Source organism: Dromaius novaehollandiae, chromosome 12 (assembly GCF_036370855.1).
Source record: "Dromaius novaehollandiae isolate bDroNov1 chromosome 12, bDroNov1.hap1, whole genome shotgun sequence".
NCBI lineage: Eukaryota > Metazoa > Chordata > Aves > Casuariiformes > Dromaiidae > Dromaius > Dromaius novaehollandiae.
The window spans coordinates 2,133,415-2,155,294 of NC_088109.1; the positions used below are offsets into that span (position 1 = coordinate 2,133,415).

Consider the following 21,880-nt stretch of genomic DNA (forward strand, 5'->3'; position numbering starts at 1 on the left):
CGGTCCTTTGGGGGGAAGAAAGGTAAGTTAGATGCTTTTGAAATTTTTCAAAGTGACATAGCTACGTTGTGAGCTATGTCTCAGTGAAAACCCGCTCATGAATAAGATCTGCTGTCCATATGCCTGTGCCTCTGTAACGTATAGAATTTTGCCAACCAGGAACAAGCAGAAGTGAAGATTACAAATAAAGCTCTTTAAAATGTCTGCATGACATGTGATATCTCTGAAGTTACATTTTTATGCACAAAAGTGAATGGAAATAAATAGAATTGGCTTTTCCTATAGTTAAAAACAACCCCTAAAAGCTAACAAATTTATAACAAAGCTGTACAGAATAACATAGAAGCATAGAATCATACACAACAAAAACTACAATGAACTAAAACCACTCTATAAATTCCCTTCTCATTTATACAAACACTGAAGTTTCTTAAGGAGAAGGAAAAGCACTCACCCTCTGTTACTCACAATTGCCTTTTTCAAGTGAATATAGTTTGCAGGAAAAATCCCCTACAAGAGGAAAAAAGCCTACAAGTTAGAAAAATACATTGTAGGTTTTAGCATTTATATTCTAAGCCAATTCAAATAATTAGCAACATAGCTATTAAAAAAAATCCTATCACTGTGTCATGAAAGAAGCTAACACAATCCAAAGTCAACATTCAAACCACAGTTGCAGTTGCTGATTTTAACCCATCTTAGAACAGGACAACACTCTGAATCAGCCTTTCAGTCTTGAAAGATCAATGTCTTCATCAGGAAGTTTTGCAAGTCTATGCAATAAAAATATCATACAAAGACTCAAGCTGAATATTTTTTATTCTCAAAAGCTCCAAAAGCATTCAGAAACACCGTTCTATGAGAAATACGCTCTGATATAAAAATCATAGATAAGCCAACCGTGACCAAATTAAGTTGTCACTAATTCTACCCAACTGTCTTGGAGGGGACAAGATTGAGATAAAAGAGAAGACTTAAGTTTAGCAAATTTCTCTCCTACTGCAAAGACTGTGTGAACCGAATAATCGGCTAACGGGACGAACACGCAGGAAAGAGGCAGAACAAGCAGGAAGGGTGAAGAGAAATGAGCAGCTAGTGAGGATAGTTAGCAGAAAGGAACAACCAACAGGAACTACCACGGACATCTCCTGAAGACATACGAACTAAGCAGGGCAGCTACAGAACTGGCCATCATGCAGTTCACAACATTGCCTCAGGTATGATTCCAACTAAGGCCTCCCATCAGCATGCTACAGTACTTGTGGTGTTTTTCAAATCTATGCCCTTATCATCTAACCCACATCCAGCCCCCAAAGCAGTCTTTCACTGAGAAAAGTAGTATTCTTTTACTTGCATACCCTGCAGCTATGCTTTTTCCTCTCTTTCCAACAAAGAGTTGTTTAAGTCTATTTGGGATAGCACCTTTGTCTTTTGCTGTTCCCCTAACAACTGGGTTCTAACCTTGCCTGTGCCATAGAGTTCTTGTGTGATGAGACAGGGGGAGAAAATAGGTAATTTAAAGCAAACTTTTCATAGCATCCTATTATCGATTTAAATAACATGGTCCTGAACCTTCAGACAGAGCAAACTCAATCAGTCTGCAAGAATGCTAAATCTGCAGTTCCATGGTAAATATACGATCAGTGTAGTTCAAATGCAGATTAAAAAAAAAAAAAGATCAGTAATTGAGTGTGACCTGTAAGTTTTCAGAGCTTTAAAATTTAGCACAATTTGGAAAGATTGATTTTCATGGTAGGAGGGAGGGGAAGAAAGAAATACTAAATATAGACTATTCAAAATGTCAAGAAAAATTCTCTCTCTTTGATAGACAAGATTGAAATTGAAGAAAAATGCTGCAACTAACAGGAATGGCTCCATTGAAAGTCAAGAGTAAACATGCACGCTTTCAGCGATACAAAAAACGTGGAAGAGGAAGAAACACTACTTCAGTTTGCTTGTTTGGCTCCCTTCCAACTAATGAAGTCTATTCCTCTGATCCTATGCCGGTTACCTAAGAAACTACAGAAGGTTTGAAAAGTTCTCACATGAAAGCCAAACATACACTCAAGCAGTAAATGTAACACATGATGAATTGAGGCTTTTCCATTAAAAGAGGAATATAGTCATACAAGTATTATTCTATCTATTCAGAGAATAAATCCGATCCTCCGACATGAAGAAGGTTAAAGAGAAGAAGTAAGGAAGAGTAAGAGTTTACAGAGCTGTAACAGCAAAGTAGAGAGAATCTCCCACTAAGTTAAGAAAATGTATTCACACTTACCTTTACATTGGGCTTCTTAACTGAAACACCTCTGTACCAACCTAAAACCAGATAAAACACATTATTAATTTGTGATATTGCTTACTTTACACAGAAGCAACCTGACTGAAAACTATGCAGTTACTGAGATCCTTCTGCAAAACCACTGTGCCTCGCACAGGTCAAACTTCCTATGAGGAATAAACACAGCTTAGCATTCTTCGTAACTTTATTTGCAATCACTAGCTACTGTGGTAAAGACACATTTAGCACTCACGCAGGAATCTGTACTGAGCATTTTTCTTGTATTGTGCTACATGAGCCAAGGAAGAAGGAGACATTATCATACATCTCTAATCTTGTTTAAACAAATATAAATCCTTTGCATATGTCTGGTCTTACGTATGCATGAGAGACTACAGAACAGACTTCAGGATCCAATTTCATGAATTCAAATAATATCCTTGCATCCCCTATCATATAACAGCCCCAGACACAATAATAATCAGGAGTAAAAGCCAAAGCTGCAAAGGCTACAAATTAAATTGAAGAGCTTAACTGCTATTTTACACAGGTGAAACAACTTGTGTCACTCCATGCAAGACAGCAATTCATCAGGGGGAAAAAAAAAAGTGTTGAAACACCCTCAATGGAAAAAGAGCACACTCCAGTTATCACAGTGGACAAGTCTGCTCTTCCACTCCATAAGAGGTGTAAAAACTACCTTGCATCCTCATTAAAAATATACTGCTCTCTTCATATTTGGGTCTAATATTTCAAATCCAGAATATAAAGCAAAAAAATTTATCTTTTATACAGATAGATATCAATCTTCTTTATGACATAAATTTCTTGTGAGAACAGGACATAACATGAACACTTGATTTCCCAGGAAATTATTGCTTATGTTCCAAAAGACAATTTTATCTTCAATTTATTTCTTGGTTGGTCAAACTTCATGGCAATCATATCAGCATAAGCATACCTTCTTTGGAGAATACAGAAACCAGGTTGTTGGCTAGCCTTCTGAAGATACGTTTACACATTTTAAAACTGGTATGTTTCCCTAAAGTCTTTCCTTTTAGGTCATACTCTCCAGTTCTTAGCTTTTCTTTCCTTTTTTCTTTTCCAGTCTGATTTAAAGTTTTTAGAATCACCTTCTTCTGGTTTAGGTTCCCTCCAGTTCCACCCAAGCAACATGCAGTAAGTAGAGAGAAGAGCTCACCAGGCCCTGAAAGCCCTGGTTTGTAACATGTAATTCCTTATTTGCTTACAGTGAACACTACCAAAAAAAGTCATTCTGTATCTCAAAGTAAAAGCTGTCAAATTGGAAAAGGTACAGTGCTCTTCAAGAGAGTGCGTGTATTACATTTTTCACTAGAATCAACTCAACCTTTATTATGGAGTTGGTTTTAAATAGATTAATACCAAACTAATTAGATGTTTTTAAGGGAAAAATATAAACATGTTTTTGAGGGAACATAATACTTATTTCTAGGGATTTAATCATGATAGTCATCAAATCCAAGCAGATACTTCTGTTGTTTAAGCTCACAATATGCACTATACAGTTTCGCCTCAATATTGACTAAGGTCTTTTGACATTACCATAATGCAAATAACTGATTGTAACACCTTAGAATTACAGCATTCAACTTTTAATGATACTTTGCCCTCAAGGACCACTGACTTCAAGGAGACAGTGATAAAAGATTTAAAATTAACAGAAAAATATGGGTATGAACTGAAGTTTGGGAACAGGTTAATATAAATTGATCAGCAGTATCCACAATCTAGACAGATTGTCTAGTAATAACTATTAACTAATAAGAATTTGAGGATGGATGAAATTAATGCATAAGACCACAGTTGGAATACCCCAAACCCTCTACAGAGAAAGACTATGCTTCATAGATGTAACGTTTTCCCCATTTCCTTTACAGACAGCTAAGAATGTTCTCAAACTGCTTGACCTCGTGGAGGATCTAGCAAAAAAGCAGACAGATAACGCTGACCACTTTCAGAAACTGAATCATTTTAATGGAATTAAAAAATAGGAATGGAGGACTACTAATAGAAAGGGTGGGAAAGAAGCCAGTATGGTCAAACAGCTTTTCAGACTTAGGGAAAATTAGTTCTCCTTTTTGTATTTAAAATGAATATTTTAAATTATACTGATGTAAAAAAAAATTATAAAACAAAAGTGAAAACAGTTGCAGAGTTAACTAATGAGCAGTTAAGAAGGGCCAAGAATTAATATCACCTCTTTACTAACTCACCCCTTCTGTACTGACTGGCTATGCTAGCGTTTCGATATCTGCAACAACTAATGCAAGGATCCCTTCCAGATTTATTCATCACATAATCCTGCCCACATGTGCCGCAACTGTGGAACAGTACCTTACAGAAAAGAGATAGTACATGATCACATAATTAAAGACTTCAGTAAAATGTATTCAGTCCTCCCAATTAACAACAGGAGCTTATATCAAAAAAGTGGTCTTCAATGCTAATTTTCTACCACAGGAGTTGAATATTGATTTGATAGACAACAGAAGAAAGCCACCAATCTGGACACTCAGAATATGCAAGTGAATACAGGAGACTTCCCCTCCAGAATCGTTTTAAAGACTCAGTCTGTTCCCTATTTGTTCTTTTTTCAGCTCTGTCTTACCTATCCTTTTCCCCTTTTCTTCCTTTTATTATTCTTCTGTATGGTTCCCTCTCCCAATTTCTTTTCTGAAGCCTTTTTTAATTGCATCGTTTGACTCTGCCCCATTTTCCTCTCCAACTTTTGCTTCTGCTGCTCCTCTTCTTCCTCTTCCCGTACAGCTCTATCAGTTACAGAGTTCTCCTCTCCAGTGCATGCCAATCAATAAGAAAGCATTAGCAACCACAGCTGGGATCATTTGACTGAATTAAGTCCTACTGCTTCATGTGGTAGCAGTCTAGTCACACAAGATGTTAGGATTGACTACAGCTTCCTGGAGAGGGGTACGTTCAAAGCAGATACAATCTGCAGGCTTCCACCACTGCAACACCACCCGCCAGCCTTTGCTGAACACACATGAGCTGGGACATTCAGCCCCAACCCTCTGCCAAGTTTTTAACTCAACCAAATTAGGTGCATCTTTTTTGCAATAAAGTAACACCTTCTGAGTGAAGATCTGGAAACTACGAATGCATTTAAGTGAGTATTGTGGTTATGATACTGATGGAAGGCTAATGCTGTATTTCAAAATATGACAGAGCAAGGAATTTACTGCAAGAACACCAAAAATTAGTTAAGCAACAGCCTAAGCAGTTCCTATTCTATATGGGATAGGAACTAGAAGAACATTAAATATATCCCTAACAAGTCAGACAAATTTCAAGTATATGTAGTGTTCAAAATAAAGCAGATAAAAGACATTTGCTTGGGGTGTCATTGGTATCATTGACAATATTTGTTTGTTCGAGGATGTTTTCATCATTTTGTGATGAGCCAGGTAAGATAGGCACAGGATGAGCGTACTGCTTACACCATAGCACGGTAACAACCGAAGAAAGTATTATTACATCTGAACATCTGTGAGAAGCTGAGGATGAGTAGAGCCATGGCTTGTCTCTTAACATTGTGTCAACATGTACTTATGGATATGTGTCATGACAAAGTCACCTACTTTAAAAAATTCTGATGGGTGTAGAACAAAAACAAAAATTGTTTTAAGTAATTAGTAATATGAGAGACAACTCGCTTAGTAAGACAGAAACTGCCAATGTGGGAGTCATGTATGTTTTTCCAATTTAACTGATTTTGAACACCTCATTTAATGCTTTACACTTTCAGTATGCAGAAGACAAAGGTTTAATCCAAGTACTACAGAAGTAAATGGAATCAACCATATCCATTCCAGCGTATTCTGGACAAGTCACCACATCTTAAAGCCCTGTTCCAGTTTTGCTTTTACACGGCCTCACTACAAGACAGCAGAATATCGTCCTCCCTGAGCCCAGGGCAGGGGGTGGCAAGCAGAGGCATTTCTCTGCCTGCCTTGAGCCGGCTCCCTCCCACCTGCAGTCCATTTTCCTGGACTGGCAAAAACTGCCGCGAGCACACGGGCAGTTGCATCGCAGAGCAGCTCACCTGGGGACTGGGGTTAGCTGGACAGAATGAAATTCTGAGTGTAGAGGCAGAGCTGGCTGGTGCCTGGTGACCGATGCCTTCCCTGCTGGTCCAGGAGCCAAGACTGTTCCCCAGCGCTATACACACACAAGAATTATCTACTGTGCTGTGCAGTAGATAAGCTAAGTAGGTTACCTGAAGCAATACAGCCACACTGAACGGTGATCTGTGCCAACTAAACTCAAAGAGCCTAAACATTACATTTCTAAAGGTGAAACAAAACCTAGGGGAAAAAAAATGCAATCCTTTACAACTGCTTTTTTTCAGTAGTATCTAATGGTATTTCACCACAAGTCAAGAAAAGCGAGAAGTAGGCTAGTCTACAGCTCTGCCTTCTTTATTATGCCCTACAGGGCAAATAATCCCTCAAAGAGCTGCAGGAAGAATTACTTCCCTGAGTAGAAAACTGAAGAAAAACAAAAGGAAAAATGCAGCACTTTGCCTGTTCTCCCTACACATTATAAAGTTGACTTGCCTGTAACTTTTTCTTCAAAATACATTCTCTGTACATATAGTTCATGCTGCAGGGTACTTGCAAGTCAGTACTAGAAGCTAAAGAAAGTTTTACTTAACAGCGTATGCAAGTGCCCTCCCTTTGTTCCTTGGGTTTGTTCGGCTATAAAAGGCACTAGGTTCGTGCTGCTCAGTCCCTCAGACGGAGCGAGTCCTACAATGCCACGAGGCTTCTGAAGGGGCAGGACAAAAAAAAAGTACATACCAACATCATATACCAAAAATTTGGTAAATAACATGTCTTTCTCCTTTAAAAACTTGCTCATAGGGAAATCCATCGTGTGGGCAACTTGAAGCCGTATTGCCGAATCCCACATACTCCTAGATAAGGACAAAGACAACCTTTCCAAAGGTGGTATCGCTCTCAGAAGTCCCAGCAATAGCACAGCGCTAGGCAAATTGCAGATGGAGCCCTGTGGCATGTCTGCACATCTCAGCATCCCAATTTGCAGAACAGCTCCCAACATTGCTTGATCTTTACCTGAATATGCCTTGAACAAAACAGGCTATTCTTTCTTAAAGCCACCTCATAACCCTTCTCAGATTCCCAGTTAACCAAGAAGAAAGCCTTCACATGGAAAAAGCCAGTCCTTTTGACAACTCAGCAGCAGAAAGACAAGGGGTCCTCAGGAAAGGTATTGACCTGTTTTTCAGAAAAAAACCCCAAACATCCAGGTTGAGTTAAAACAAACAAAAAAAACCCAAAAACAAAAAGACCCCACTCAGCTGCAGAAGAACAGAGTAGAAAAACCAAAGGACTCCACAGACCATTTAAATCCTTGACATATAATATTCTGGAAATACATTATGTAAATATTTATGGCTACTCCTAAACATAAACTTGTCCTTAAAGAAAGCACCGCTAGTAGAATCCACCACAAGAACTCAAAATGTTATAGCCCTAGCAAAAATAACGGCCACAAAAAGTCTGGTTGTAATAGTTAACAAAGTCCACCAGTTGAGTTCACCAAAAAGTTTGAAGTTGTACCCATTTAAGACAAATCTATTACATTTAAATTCCATTGAGAAAGTGACATTTCCTTAAGGGGAAGGTGAATTCTTTCACAAACAGGACAGTGTTGGGACAGAAAATTAAGATGCCTCCAGGCTGCAGATGGAGGGCAGGTATTGCCTCTAAGTTCATCAGAACTAGGAGTGTGTATCCTTCTAAATCACAGTCTAAAGTCTCAGAGAAAAAAAAAAAAAGGTGCTGAAAGGAGAGAATGTTTTAATTTCCCTCAAAACCACAAACCTTGACCATTAGCCAAGATTTTTCAACCGGCCTCTTTCCTTACTCTATGAGCAAATCTGTTCTAGTCTCAAGGCCACACAACAGTGAGGCTATCAGATCTGAAGAGCTAAAGTTTGTACTAAAATCTGACAGCAGACACAGGGTCCCAGAATTTCCATAACAGCAGAGACAAAAATCCCGAAATCAAAACTGTTTGAAACCTCATTTAGGCTAACCATGTAAGATGTGGCCTTAGCCTATTATATCCTGAAGATAACTCTGAGTAGAAGAAGTTGGGAGACTATCTTTATTTTCATGTATTAAAACTTCCCTGATCTGGGGATGAAGAAAGTATCTAGAATAGGAAGACTAGCACTTCTCTGCAGCAAAGTTTGATCTTCAGGATACACCTAAGCTCAGAACTAAAGTCATTAACACATTTATCATCTATGATCCATCCACCTGAAACAACTGAGTGATTGGAACTCCTTGGAAGGTAATAAGTTAACTCAATACCCAACATACCTGCCCCAGACATTGCACAAACAAGTGTCCAAGGGAAGAATCTCACATTGCCTCATCTGCTGAAGGAAAGCACTGCGTCATACATTACTACGCTGGAAGAAGAGGTGCCTGTAACATAAGCTACTGCTCTGAATTCCAGTACTGACGTGAGGCCTGCACTCCCATACTGACCGCAGCCTTACGTTCTCAAACTGGCAGAAAGGAGCTCTCCATCCTAGAAGGGAGGTGTCTGGTCATACTGATTTTAGCTGAATGAACCCTATACAAAAGAAGTGGGATTTGGAGTACACGTTAGAAGTATTAGCATAAATATGAAAGATATTACAGTAAACAGTAGTTCACCTATTATGTTTTGGATGCAGGTACACCAGGAGACACCTATAGACTGCACTGAAAGCAGAAGTGAACCTTAGAAGCCCACAGTAACCATATAGCATTGCGCTGCACACTTTATCATAATGCAGAATTTAAAAGACTTTTTCTTCAAGAGAAATACACTTTCTTCCAATAGTTTAGACTTTCTTTTCCTACAAGAATAGCAGCAATACGGCAGAATATGGAACAATTTTATGTATACACAAGTTGTAAATTAATGATGAGGTTCCCATTTGTGAATTCCCAAATAAACTTAAAACTTTTATTACTAAGAAAAGTTCTACTAGAAATTTGGTAATCACCTTTTGCATTATTTAATTTCTCTTAAGTCTCTGTTTGCCCAAAATTTAAATTTCATGCTTCCAGATCTATCACATACAATGAAAATGAATCTAAGTTTAGCCTGCAGGGTTGATAGGCTGTGGGGATTTTTGATTTTTAACAAGTTTTTATTCCACTAATTGGGCAACCTAAAAAGACTCATAAATAGTGGACAGCACCTTTTATCTGCTTTTATTTATCTCTACTGAGGAAAAAAGTCAAAGAATAAAGACTTCGCAAAACTACTAGAAACACCAATTTTGGAACAAAATCCCTTTAAGTTTTTAGCTCAAGTCTCCCAAAACAGAGATGCCATGATGCCAAGGGGAAAACAAAAAAAAACACATTCAAGTATAAACAAGGAAAAGGAGACTATACAATAGCAAATGATATAATAAAAATCTGCAAAAGAGTAAGTGAAATAAAACGTATGCCTCTAGCTGTTTACCAGAGGGAGCCAAGAAAGGGACACAACGAAGCAGAGCCAGACCCAGATGAGACACACCTCTACTCCCTTAAACTTGCTGAAAACTTGGATGGAAATGTGACTCTCTCTTCACTGGTTCACAGCATTCTTCAGAGCAAGATTTGATTTTCAGATTTAGAGAAATCTGATACCAAAGGCAGCAGCAATCATGTTGTAAACAACCTGATCCCCAAAGGAAGCCCGGGCCAAGCAGCAAATTTTTCTGACTCGCTATAATGGCCACGGCCAAGCTTCTTTTATCATCTTCGCAATGTCAGGAAAAGCAAACAGAACAATTGCTGTCCTAGTCTGAGACACTACTGAGAACTGTAGCAGGCAGAAGTGATTTCCATGAATAAACAAACAAAAAACTGTGAAAACAAAGCAACAGTGCCATAGACTAGTAGTTAGGTACATGCTCTAGGTAACATGCTTTATTTCCCATCCCAATGGCAATTAAATTAAATTGTGAAAAATTAATGTGAAAACAAGATTTCACATTTTGAAAAAATATTTAAACACTGAAAGGCAAGTCAAGATTTTTTTAAAAAAAAATAAGCAAAACATCCAGCCCCATTGTTTTTCCTCACCTTCCTACGTTAAGAAGTTTTCTGATTTTTAAATCCAAACACATCTGTTCTTTAAACATAGAACAATCTCTCTAGACATTAGATTTCTGCGTTTAAGAAAAAAAAGTCTTTCAAGAAACACCACTTTCAGCTATGAGACCACTATGTCAAATAAGCAAAAAATCTAACCTACTGCAACTATAAAACAACCCCCCCCCAAAGTGATCTTCCTCTCTCTATCTTTATGTACTACTTGAGAGCTTATTGAAAAGGACTGAATTTCTATTGCAAATATATGAAAATATTTTATTATTTCAAGATAACTATTTCATTGAATGACATTTAGTTATTACATTTAATGATTACAGATCTTTGCAACTGCTTCATAGCTCATACTAAAACCATCTAGTAAAAAGGTAATGGCTGTCCAAGGGATAATTTGCATGTGAACTGTATTTGTTTTTATTAAAAAACAAAACAAAAGAACACTCTTAGCCAATTATTCTTTCTTTAGATTAGTAAGATTTTCCAGTGCTATGAGCAATCTTCAAGTATGGCACAAAAAATACCTTTTATTTGTGGTACAAATGGCATAAACTGTCTTTGAACATGTAGAAAAAGAGCATTTTTTTTTGTATTTCCAATGGCTTTGCCTCCGTAAGTTCAACTTTCACTAGGAGTTCCAAGTAGCTGCATACAACTAAGAGTGCACACTGTCACTACTCCTCAGCTGATTTATTAAAAGCAGTCAAAAGTAGCTACCAGAAAGGAAAAACAAACAAAACCCCCAAAAACCCACACACTCATTCTGGCCGTTGCCAAGTACAGTCTTCTGGGGCAAAGTCTGCAAACCAGCTTCCAAAGGATAGCAATGATAACCTGGCTACTGCTTAGAGAAACATTATACATGGACCACAGTAAACTGGTTGACCACAAACTCATACAGCTCCAGATTGAATACTTGTTAAATGCTAGACACAGAAACCAAGTAAAGACTAGAAAGAGAAACAAGAAGTTTGCTCTCTGTTATCTTTCAGATAAATAAGAGCCAAGGTCGTTGCTAAAAACTGGGAAGAGAATACAAAGTATGAATTTGGAACAGATAAACCAGCATGCAGAATAAGAAGTTTGGTGATTAATTCAACAACTAAAACATTATGAAATTAAATAAGAATATTAAACTGGAGTGCGCTGACCATCAACACAAGGGTACGCTGATACTTAAAATACAAGCAAGGGAGGCTCCTGGGATTTAGCTCCCCGTCTCTTTGCAGTTGATGCATTGATGGCAATGCCAAGAATCAAACTTGGGATGCTGTAAATATATATGCAAACCTCAGAAGCATACAAAGACAAAAAAAAGGTATCAATCCTCTTTATTACATTCTGCAAGCCTTTAAGGCAAAACACCTCAGTGGCAATGACAGACTCCAAATTTACTGCTACAAATTTACTGGGGAGACAGGGAATAAAAGGGGACTGACATCTATCACATAAGCCTTGTTTCCACAAAAAAGCCACTTAAAAAAAAGTAAAAAGGAACGTGAGAGGACTACAAAAATTAAGAGTGTTACAGAAAACTTAAACACAGCCATAACATGGCAAAAATGGAGACAGAAAGCACACCAGACATGGTAACACATACTGTAGCAAAAGGAAATTAAACAGAGAAAGACAAGAAAGTGTTGGATAGACATGGTAAGAATGAGCTAGAAGGAAAGATTATCGACAAGTAAACGCTATTTTTTGAGATGTAGTCTACACGTATACTTTAATAGTACTTTGTTGTGTATGAAGCATTTTGCAAACAAGAAGGAAAGAACTCTGTTGAGATAGGCCAGGAAATGTTTTGAAGCAGAAACCTCCCTAAAACACTTAAAGCATGGTTGCTCACCAGGGAGAATAGGAGAGGGGCAAAAATAAGCCCTCTTTCCCACAGCATCTCCTTGCCTTCCGATCTCAGGAAAATGTTCTTCTGAACTACACAGAAGCAGGGCTAGCAATCAGAGACAGCATCAAGAAGGCATACCCATACACCATGTCTTTAAGCCACTGCTACCACTCTTACTTCTCAAGAGCGGAAGACCAAGAAGTTGGTGATTGCCTTGCCATAGGAACAGCTTGCAGAAAGGCCTCACTGACAGGCCTTTAGATAACTTCAGAAAGCAAAGGATATTTCTTGGCTGCAGGATATTCCTGCAGGCCAGCAGACCTTGGTGTCCTCAAAAAGAAGAATGTCCAAAGAGGTAGTCAAATCTTTGCAGAACATCTGGTAAAGGTCTCCAGTCCTCAAGGCAAATGTGGCCCCAGTTCCTTCTTAGCTCAGGCAGATGACCTGTCACGTCTGGTCCTTGGAAGAATGATACGATGACCCCTCAACCAGAGAAAGTGCACTGACTTTCTGCATTAGTATTGAGAACAGCATCATGCCCCTAACTACTGAACCAGAAGGCTCCAAGACTCAGCACCCAGTGTAAATCTCTCCCTTTCTGTAACCTTTTCTTCCTCCTCCTCGGCTGTCCATGTTCCAAGGACTACCTCCAATACAGCACAGCTGCCTAACCCTGGCTCAGACTTTGAGAACACTGCTAATCTGCTAGAAGAAGCTCAGAAAAAGTCTGTAAGAAGGAAAAAAAAAGAAAAGAAAAATTACAGCCAGCGATAGGATAGGATCGTGGAGACAGGGACCATTACTACTCAAGGAGTCAACAAAAGAAACATGTACATGGAAACATGTAAAAATCCTAACAGAAAAAAATAACAGGGAGTCTGTCAGTCACTGCTGTAAGTGCCAGCAGATTTAGTGAACACTGAGGAACTGTTCCAGGGAGCAGCGGAGGCCAACGCTTTCCCTCCTGACTGACAAGCACCTGGCCAAAGACTCCAGTCTCTTTGGATGCCTTACTGGGGGTGATGAGCATAGTAATGCTTAGCCTTGTAGCTAAAACTACAATTTTGCTTATGTTACACCATAAGCAATTCCTTTTACCTTCTAAACTTTATATAATTGGCTTACAGAGTCTCTCTGTGCACAGCTAAAGGTGCTCAAAGTGACCCAGAAAAGGGATGGTAACAGAGCTTTTTAAAGACCTGGTGCTGAGACTACTCAGTGCCAAGACCACTCTGTTCTGAGCTTGATGCCCCCAGCAGTGCCAGGACTGGATGAGCAGCAGATGAATACCCCAACCCAGACTGCCAACACTATGTCAGGGAGCAGCTTCGTGCCAGCAGAACCACAGGAAGATGCTAATAATGCAGCTAGAGATGCCATAACAGAAGCAGATGAGGTAGAATGTGATCTTAGTGTTTTGTCTTGGCCTTAGCCAAATAGAGGGAAGTGAGAAGCCATTGCTGAGCTCCAAAAGGCTAATGTGAATAGCCAGGCAAGATCTTCCACAGGAGCTGTGAGAGTCCAAGAAACGTCAGCTCCACTGGCATGCTCCACAAAAGGCAAAGAGGAAAGGGGATATCTCACCAGGGACATCTTTCTCAGGGTAAATCAACATTGCTGTGAGTGAGTCAACTTGGCCAAGCTGGCTACAGGACAGCTCCTGACTCCAGGTGACAGGAAGCCTGTGTTGTTCCCACAGTAATTAAAGTCTTGAAGTGTGATACCTCATTCATCCCTAGGTGCAAGGTAGAAGTAGAATATAACTCTTGTGGAAGACAGCAAAACTAACAGAAACATTTTATGAAGACATCAAAACCTCAAACTGGCAAGGAAAATTATTACAAAAAAAAATAACAAGCAGAAAACTAACAGCAGAATGACTAAAAGAAAATGAAATGGCAGCTGATGCTATGCACCAAAGAATAGAAGGGGAGGGTCTAGAAAGCAACCTCTACGGTTACTGCAAAGAAAAACGCTCAGTCTCTCCGTATAAGCAATATCTGCTGCTTAAAGGTATTTCTGGACTCAATCTCCCCCTCCCTCTCCCCACCCTGCCCCAAAAAGAAACCTTTGAAGGGAACAAACACTTTTACAGAAAGCTGTGGAATTTCTGTATGTCCCAAATACTGGAAAGCCACACTTTGGCCACACTTTCACTGCTGGAGATAACAGAAGGAAACTTCAAATATATTACATGCGTGACTTAGGAATGCTATTATCATCATACACACAAACCATGTGAATAAAGGTACTTGTGTAGATACCAGAATTTGCATTGGCAAGGTAATATTCTAATTGGTGCTTGAGGCTTCAGCTACTTGTTTCTCTTCTCTAAATATACAGGGCCTCAAGCTAAAGTCACTGAAGTTGTAGCATTTTTAATCTAAAGAAAATTGCTTCCTAGCAATAGAAATAAACAGACAAGACAGTCTTTCTAAGCTTACTCAGAATGCCACTACTCATAGCCACGCTTACTGAGAACTGATTATACCGATGTCTGTACTTAAGATCATGTGTCAGCAAGGAATGAAGATACTCTGTCATCTAAACGTGGGAAGAAAATTCCTCTGTGGATTTTTCTACTACCCTTTCTGCCTGTATCAGTCAGCTTACTGTGATGCCCTCCCCACTGGGTTAACGTCAGTGTGTCAGTTCAAAGAAGGATATTCATCTTGCAAATCTATCAGCGACAGGCAACAGCCATGTGACTTGAGATAGAAGGTGTTCTTTGAGATATGCAGTCTGCATATACATTTCAAACAGTAAGTATACTCAAACCCTGTATCTCGAGACCAGAAAGCTCTGCCTTTCAGCATCTATCGGTGGCATGCTACGACCATTGCCTTTCTCCTCCTCAATGCATGGCATGTAAAGCAGAGAACACCACTCACTGTTTCAATTCTCTCTCTGTGGCAGGGTCATACTGGGAAGGACTCAGAGACAGAAAGAGGAAAGCTGTGAAAGGCCAACATACATATGGCTGACATCCTGAAGAATATCTGTTACCAGTAGGAGTCCCTTTGAGTGAGATCACTGGAGTGCCAATTCATGCAAGCTAACTACAAAACTGCCCTAGTAGTGTCACATGCTTTAGAGAGAGCATAATGTTTGGTGAAACCTTAGGTGGAACTCTTGGTAGCTTCACAGCAAAGGCAGGCTTTAATCCATGGGTTTGAAATCTGTCATGCTGAATTCCTGGGACAGGGGAGAGGTGAAGGGACAGGGTTAGAAAATAGCAATTTAGAACTTTGTGGCCCAGTTTGAAAAGCACACAGAGCAACAGGACATAAGTGACTGAATCTCAAAGATTCCAGCTTCAAGCACATGCACAAAATCCATACTAATAAAAGACAACCATACTTCTTTATGCATTTAAAAAAAATGCAGACCACCACAGAGAAAAAGCTTTTCGTTAATATCTTAGCAGCTGGCATTCATACTTTTTAGCCTTAAGGAGAAGAACTCAAAAGCTCCATTCCTTTATTGTATATATATCTATAAACACACACTGACTTACTTCTACTCTGCATATATAAAACTTAGCTGCAAGGGTACTTGAGAAAGGGAACCTGATGTAGGAAAATCCCTACTCTCTAAATGAATGCGCTCTAAACATAGTAACTGCTTTTTATGCCAGTCACTCCAAAACAGCACTTTCTGTAATAGTTATTCAATAACTCATTATGATTAAAAGTACGTTCAGAAGTACAACCAGTATTTGAATTTTGTCAGCATGGATTTCTTCAGCGAGTCTCAGAAAACATTCTTTAGGTCACTAGAAGGTTTGTGTGTATATGAACCCCTTTTGCCCAGAGAGCAAAGTCCCTACTGTGGAGAATTATGCCCACTCTATTTCAAAAAGCAAAGCTGAAACAACGATGGATCTCCTGCTGACGGTCACAGCAACCCTTATTTATATGGGTTAACATTGATTTATCCAGTCTGTCCAGGCAAGAGAATCCCAAGCAAATAATGCAGAGGTCAAAGACGAAGTCACATTTCATCCTAATATTGCAAGGCGAACCAAGTACTGTGTTTAAAAAAAAAAAAAAAAAAAAAAAAAAACACTTAAACCAGAATGCTTGAACATTTTTTTTTCCTTTTAATAAGCTATTTTGCATGTTTTGTATGCATTTTGCATAATTCACACAAGCAAAAGCTGTAGCACAGACCACCTGAATATTTAGCATACTGTGTTGAGGAGTTCCAGACATTGTTATCAAAACTAATACATCTTTTCAGTCTCCTAACTCTTACTTTTAAAGACCCTGCAAACAAGATGTCAGGATAGAGAGAATTTTCACCCCCGCCCCCCACATCTGCAGAAACACCTCCCCCCAGCCAGGAAAACTCTTCCAGAGCCTCCTTTCTCAACCATTAAAAGAACGGTACAGACTTCCTTTGAGGAATCTTCCTCAAAAAGTACTGGCAAAGGAGTTACACAGTACAATTATTCTAACATTGTAAAGAGATACTGCATTATTCTTATGCTTTTTTGTAAACAAGCAGCTCTTTTGATATCATGCCTTTATTTTGCAAAGTTTTGAAAGTATCCTGGATTACCAAAAATGGTTTGAAAATAACATGACCAAAGCTTTCAACAATATACACAGTTCCTCCTGTACTAGTAATTAACTCTCTTACTAATTCACCAGACCTGGTAGCATGATTACAAGCAACACAGTGCTGGAGTAAGGCTTACCTCATTACAACACACATAAAAAAATATTTTTGTTGTTCTTAGGTGTAGTAATACACATATTGATTACAACATGCTTCTTTGCAGATTAAACACCATCACTGAACTGCAAAACCCTCAATCAACAGAATTTTTTTTTTTAATGTGTAGAAGAAGAAGCTATATTACTCTCCTAGAAAAAAAGCATATGAGGTCACTTTTTCACTAAAGAGTAAGCCAGCACGTAAACAAAAATCTCTGAATATAACGGAAAAGCATTAAGAACAACAAATAGTTTGGGGCATGAGAGGAGAAAAGCAGTCTCCTGAAGAAGCATGCACAAGGTTTCTGTAGCAAAGTTAACACTGCAGATGAAAAATGAACGTAAACTAGAACACAAAACCAAACCTACAACTTTGTAGAATGTCAAGTTGGAACTCTAATTTGAGAGTATGAAGTTTGAATTTATGCTTTTAACATTTCAGTTTTAAGGTTACATTATTCCATTTCAAACACTATAGTGAAATGTGTTCTCATAATGCATCTTGTCAACCTACTTCTCAAAAGTATTGCAAACATGTTTCATACCACTTGCTTATTTTGAACATTAGAATAAAAATCATTGTCCTTAAAATTTTAAATACATCAACTACAATCAGACTATTCAGATGAATAAAACAAAAGACCGGGACATTCAATCTATTCACACAGAGACATCTCCAGCCACATAAGGAAGAACTGTAGTTATAACATTTACAATAGCATTTTCCTCTAGGCAGAAAAAGAACACAGGAATATAAATGCAAAGCAATCCTCTCTAAACCAGTATTCTTTGTTTTTTCCAGTATTGGTCCCAAATCATCTGCTACTGTATTTCATAACTAATATTTTTCACATGCTCAGATGTTTCTAAAAATAAACACTGGTAAACTGAATTGAAATACATAAAGAAAACAGTGAGAAAATATGGTAAAAAATTATGATTCTACACTTAAAATAATGAAAATTCACTGTAAGACCCAATTCCAATAAAACAATCAGGTCAGGGTTCAACATTTTCTGGACAGATGGTTAACTTAAAACACACTGACCCCCTATCAGACTGGATTAGTGCCAACAGCACTCAGCCTTTCCTAAAGAAAGTGGGTCAGATTAGGTCTTATCCAAGCGCTTTGATTTGATGCATCATGACTCCAAAATAACTTATTAAAAACTGCTAGATTAAAGTATTTGTATATGTTTATATAGAAAACAGGATTCTCTTTGGGTATCACACTTACCTTCACATTTCTCTAGGATCTGGACAGTTTCACCTAGTTCCAGGACTAAACCTTGTGGTACGGCTCCTCGGAAGCTGCATATCACTGGGGGGGGGGGGGGGGGGGGGGAAGAGAGAGAGAAAGACACATGAGGGATGAATCTTTCCGTGAATTTTTCTTCTAAGCATAGCACGTTAGCTCACTCCTTGCATAAAAATAGCTATTATACAGCTGCCCAGAAAACCTGTCAGCCCACTTTTCCTTATCAGATATTTTTATTTTAGCCCATATCACAAGTCAAGCTCAGCAGCAACAAAAAAGCTGTTTGGGGGGGAAGGGAGGGGTGTTCTTTTAGAAGATTTTTGAATTAAACAAGGCTTGTAATGATTTTAATCACTAACCCCAAAAGAACTCGTAATGTAAATGAAGATTTCCTTGTCTCACAATTCTTACTCTTACATCTGAATAGAGCAGGCAGTCCTCACTTAACAAGGGTCAAGAATTTTATTCTTGAGCATTAAACAATATAACAGGAAGTCACTGGAAGGAATCACTTTCCTCCAAAATTGCAACTCATCTTTAAGTGCCATCTGTGGAGCTAGCATATTGCAAAATTCCTAAATATAATAATGTATAATATGAATATATGATACAGTACACAAGAATCTGTACTTTTCATAAACACTGAACAACCAAGATGGTATTCATCTTAAATATCATTTTCCCAGATACCTTTATTTTTCATTATCCAGTGAAAAACCAGAAAACACAAATACAAATTTTAAAAAAATTACACAACAAACCTCATTTTTACAAACAAAATTAAAATTTTTGTAATAATGTATAATATATTCTTTAGCCAAAACAATAGTTATTAAAACACAATAGGGGCACAGCTATGGATAGTTACTGGAAACATGACATGTCAAAACAAAGGATAAACTACAAATAAGGTTTCTCTGGTTTTTCTTTTTTCAAGTCTCGTATGTCTCATCATCAATGTTTAAAAACTTATTCAGACACAGATTTAATGTAATCATCCAAGTACCTTGTTCTAAATAAATACCCACACAGACAGCGAGTGCACCCTATAATTTACCTACACACACAGTGGGATCCCAAGAGTTGAAACAGTGACCTCCAGTGGGCAATGTCCTTACTTTTTTCCCATTAAAGAGACAACACTCCTCTTTAAATGTAAATACTTAAGCTATGGTTGCGACTCTGGTGTGACACAGCCGCATTTCAGGTCCTCCCTGAGTACCTTTCCTATGTCAGAGCCATTGACCCTCCTAGGGGCAGGGCCTCTCCACGCAGGGCTCAGAGGAGCTAAGGAGAGAGTTCAAAGTCCAGAGAAAGAACTCCATGGAAACCATGACCTTCTTCGCACCCTCTAACACCAAGTGTGCTTCTTGAACCTTGAATTTCCAAAAAATATACAGAATAGAAAAAAAAAGCCAACCAAAACAGAAGTTTCAGCTCCATGCACGGACCTCAAAAGGAAAGGGGCAAGAAAGAACAAGCTGCATACAGGCAGTAGGCAGACACCCACACAAGGGAGAGCAACACGAGAGGGAACGCGAATCAAAACCTGAACAGAACAGAACAGCGTCAGATGTTTGCTCTTCCACAGTGAGATGCGGTGCAGAGTGTTTTAACTAACAGGGGAAAGTAGAGATCCCATCAACAGACCTGAACTGTTCTCTCAGCTCTTAGGGCCCAGAAGCCACCACACATTAAAGCAGGTTTTAAAACTCTTGGTTATGTCAGACAGGATAAACATAAAAAAATGGCTCTGGGCTGGAGTAACACAGACAATATAATCCAAGAAAAACACTAGTGCAAGAATAAGCTTGTCACCATACTGGATTCAGTTTTTACTCATGAAGAAGTTATAATTTTTAATCTAAACACATAAATGCACACGGAAAATATGGAATAATTTAACCATTCTGGAGAAAACAGATCACAGAGAAGACTGATAACTGACTTGTGCCCTTCCCACAGATATTTTTTTTATAGCAATATGGTCATCTACAAACTCTCTGTCAATCAAGAGGCCTCAATTATTTTTTACAAGATCCATCTCCTTAGTCACCACAGAATAAGGAAGTAACATATCATCAAAATAGCCATAAGGTAAAAAGCCTAACTTCCACCCTGCAGGGAACAGATCTGAATGATCTCTCGTGGATTTCAGGCCAGACTGTTGTAACATTCAACTATTTTCAGATGCTAAAGCCCCTCTCCATCCTTCAGTTTTATGAGAACACCATAGTTTCCTCCCATGAAGCTTAACGTTGGCCAGCTCTTGAAGCCATTCTGCTGAGGAGGAACGCCTTGAAGCGGCACCATGCACCACCTACAGAAACCATCTCCAAGTCAGAGCTTCCTCAAGTGTGGTACCTGAACTGTACCAAAGTGGTCCACAGCAAAAGAAACTCCTACCTCTACACATTTGCAAATTCTTAATTAAAAAAAAGAACATTCACACAGGCGGTTAATTCTCTAACTGTAACAGACAGCAGGAAGGGATGAGGGTTATCACATACGAGAATAGATAGAGTTGGAATCATAATTTAGAAAGCCAAAGGTATTGCAGGAGAGGGCAGACTGAAAAGTGTTTTCCTTGGCTAAGCGCATGCCCTGACATAGTACAAGCAGCTGCATAATGTAAGTCACTGGCGGTAAGAGAAATGGTTTTAAAGAACAGGCTTAAAGGGCACATGGACAAACATGCTACCTTGAGAAAGAGTCACTAATGTCTTTGCATAAGCAAGTTGTTCCTCACTGAGCTTGTCTGTGATAAAGTGCGAAGGTATCTGCACAGAGAAATAACTAGCCAAAAGTTAGGAAACAAAAGTAGTAAGCGGTCAGTTTTCTTAGTAAAGACAGACTGATCAGCAAGCTCTTAAGGGATCAGCGTTGGAGTCTGTTCTGTTAAAAATATTTTTAAACGATCCAGAAAAGCAGGCCATTAGACAAGTGACAAAGTTTGCTGATGCCCCTTAAGCTATTCAGGGTAGTAAAGCTGCAGAAAGACCTAGCAACACTAGGAGTGGGAATAGCAGATGTACACCATTTAGTTTACCTACATGGTGTTTCACAGGGGAAAAACAGTCCTAACCTCACATACAAAATGATGGGCTCTCAACTAGCTACTGCCACGTCGAGTGAAACGCTGCGATTTTATTAACAGTTCTTGTTACAAGTGCAAATATCCTCTCTCCACCTCTTTCAGCTGTCAGTCTTACCGACTTATTCTTATTCTGGTTAATAATTCATCAAATAAGAGCCCCTATGCAATCTTTGGTATCTCTTGTCTCACTTCTTTCTACCTTTTCTTACGCTGCTTTACCCTTTGAGGTTGAGGTGCTGACACCTGCCAGTTGCACGGAGAAGGTGAACAAGGAACAAGCGTTAATCATTGCTTCCAGTGCAAAAAGCAGCAGCGTGTCAAACAAAATAGCCAAGTAGTTCAGAACCTTGAAAGGCGTTTTTTCCACACAGTGCGTTATTAAACTGTGAAACTCCTCACGAGATGCTGCGGCTGCTAAAAGTTCACCCGAGTTCAAAAGGAAATAGGACAAAGTGATGGAAGAAAAACCACAGAGGGCTATTGAGCAT

The 21,880-nt window shown here is 38.8% G+C and overlaps 1 protein-coding gene across 2 annotated transcripts in view; it reads right to left on the bottom strand.

Moving 5' to 3' along the window:
- The window catches only part of DOCK3 (dedicator of cytokinesis 3), a 211,020-nt gene that overhangs the window by 173,826 nt on the left and 15,314 nt on the right, over positions 1 to 21,880 (bottom strand). For both annotated transcript variants that reach the window (XM_026106615.2, XM_026106614.2), the window contains exons 2-4: positions 18,275 to 18,358; positions 2,282 to 2,322; positions 455 to 510 (exon numbers count right to left, since the gene is read on the bottom strand). In XM_026106615.2, the coding sequence (XP_025962400.2) occupies positions 455 to 510; positions 2,282 to 2,322; positions 18,275 to 18,358 (181 nt within the window). The remainder of the gene's footprint in view (positions 1 to 454; positions 511 to 2,281; positions 2,323 to 18,274; positions 18,359 to 21,880) is intronic.